The sequence below is a fragment of the Canis aureus genome, chromosome 31 (assembly GCF_053574225.1).
Source record: "Canis aureus isolate CA01 chromosome 31, VMU_Caureus_v.1.0, whole genome shotgun sequence".
NCBI lineage: Eukaryota > Metazoa > Chordata > Mammalia > Carnivora > Canidae > Canis > Canis aureus.
In genome coordinates this window covers 20,741,554-20,743,707 of record NC_135641.1, presented here as the reverse complement: position 1 = coordinate 20,743,707, position 2,154 = coordinate 20,741,554, and the positions used below count along the sequence as shown (strand labels likewise).

The window sequence follows — 2,154 nt, the reverse complement described above, 5'->3', positions numbered from 1 at the left end:
GTAATGTCGGGGGTATTTCGTTTTGCATTTATTAGTTTTAAACTTAGTTTCGGTTATTTATTTATTTTTTCGTTTTATTAGTTAATTTTTAGTTGGCTTTATTTTTCATTTTCTAGTTATTTAATTTTATAGCTTTAAAGTTACTTTATATTTTGTTTTCACAGTTTTTGAGTTATTCATTTTTAGTGTCTTATTTACAGTTATTTTAAGAGTTACACATTTCCAAATTGCTTTAGAATTATTTTAAATTACTTTTACAGTGATTAATATCTGAGTTATTTACTTTAATATTTATTTTCTTTTTCGGCTATTGGAGTTTTGAGTTATTTATTTTTACAGTTACTTATTTGACTACTAAAAATTCACTGGAAGTTTTAAAATTAGAATTATTTTCAGAATAAAGTGGTTTTGGTTATTTTGGAGTTTTTTTCCCTTGTAGAGTTACTTATAGTCACATTTATTTTTAGTTTTTTTTAGATTTGGGGTTGTTTATTTTTACATTCATTATTTTTTTTTTTTTTTTAGTTATTTGGTTTTGAATTACTTTCAGTTGTTGCATTTTTGAGCATTATATTTCCTGATTTTTTTATTTTCAGACTTTTTGGGATATTTGGTTTCGAGGAATTTTCAGTTATTCTTAATTATTACTTTCCAGTTATATCTTTGCCATTTAAAATTTTTTTGTATTCTGTATTTTTTACTTATTTCATTTTCATAATTATTTAGTGTTAGAATTAGTCTAGGGGATCCAAACAAGGAAGAAGCACATCAGTTGTTTGAACAGAGAGACTTTAGTGTAAAGAATAGTGGATAACATATCCAGCTGTTGGAGATTTTAACAGGAAGAAAAGTTGGTAATGTGATATCGTGGAGATGTTAACTGCAAGCCACAGCTACCAGCCCAAGGGCTGCAGGAGCAAAGGAAAGAGGTTGGAGGTGGCCCCACATAGACCTCATAGCTGGGGTTAGCCCTCTGAGGAGGAAGTGCTGCCCTATGGGACAAGTGTCCCAGGAGCTAGAAGTTGCTCCCAGAGCTGGATGCAGAACTCGGCGGTGGGTGCTGCCAGCCCATACTGGAGTCTCTAAAGCGGGGGGTTGGTGATGAGGCTGGTTGTGGGAGAGTTGGCAAAACGGCAAACTATAGCTACTGGAACTGGCTGCTGCTCTTGGGGTGAAGACCAATTGAAGGGGGATGCTGACAGGAACTCAGGCACACAGATCCCTCTCCCCACTCCCATCCTTTGGTCAGTCTGCCTTATTGGCTGAGCCTCACAGGGAGTAGCTGGCAGAGGAAGTGAGTGGCCTCAGGCCACAAAGCAGGGATTGGAAGGATGGGCTGGAAGCTGAGAAATCATGGCTAATAACCAGCATGCTGACCGTGGGAGTTTACTTTTAGAGTTAGTTTTGGATTTAGTTTTGGAATTGTGAGCATGATTTGATTTTAGCTTTTCATTGAACATGCGATCTGGCTAAGTTTTTGGTTCCCTGATTTGTTTCTGGAATGGAGTGGGAACTTCTTTCTTAAGCACCCGAGGACTGTCTCCTGTGTGACTCAAGAAAATCACTTCAGAATTCAAGAAAACAAAAATAAGCATCTCACTTTATTCATAAAGAAGCCCTTGACTTCGTGGCCAAAAAAAGGGCAGAGACTAAGGGACAGACGATCCGGGACAGGCTCTTCAGCAAAATTGGCCAACAGAGTGTTCTTTGAAATTTTTCAGAAAGTTCTGTTGTGGAGCTAGCTACCCTCTTGTGCCCCTTTCCTAACAACAAAGTATCTTTCTCAATGGAGTGTGTTTCACATTTGTAGACTGCAATATTTATTATTTGTACACTAAAATAAAGTTCTTTCCAAACCCATAGGAAATTTTATTTCCTTCTACTTGCATTATTTTCCAACATACATTGTTCCATTTTGGCCATAGAACATTTAGTTGTTTGTTTGTTCATTCTAATCAACACCTATTTCCCGAGCACCCCTGTCCTCAAGATGTGCTGGCATCAGGAGAGACCAGGAAGGTATGAAGGTGAGTAAGAAGCTCTCAGTACAGTTGGGGGAAACAGATGTGGAAACAGATCATCAACACAGTGTGACAAATATGAGTGTACGGAACCCTGCCGCTGACCTTCTGATGTAGTCAGGGGTGGGGTGAC

The 2,154-nt window shown here is 37.6% G+C and overlaps 1 protein-coding gene across 4 annotated transcripts in view; it reads left to right on the top strand.

Moving 5' to 3' along the window:
- Positions 1-1,867, top strand: part of MCF2L2 (MCF.2 cell line derived transforming sequence-like 2) — a 236,259-nt gene extending 234,392 nt beyond the window's left edge. For 3 of the 4 annotated variants that reach the window (XM_077879819.1, XM_077879820.1, XM_077879821.1), the window contains one exon: positions 1,508-1,867. In XM_077879819.1, the coding sequence (XP_077735945.1) occupies positions 1,508-1,742 (235 nt within the window). In that variant the 3' untranslated portion in view covers positions 1,743-1,867. The remainder of the gene's footprint in view (positions 1-1,507) is intronic. The other variant, XM_077879818.1, reaches the window with a different exon arrangement.
- The last annotated feature ends 287 nt before the right edge of the window (positions 1,868-2,154 follow it).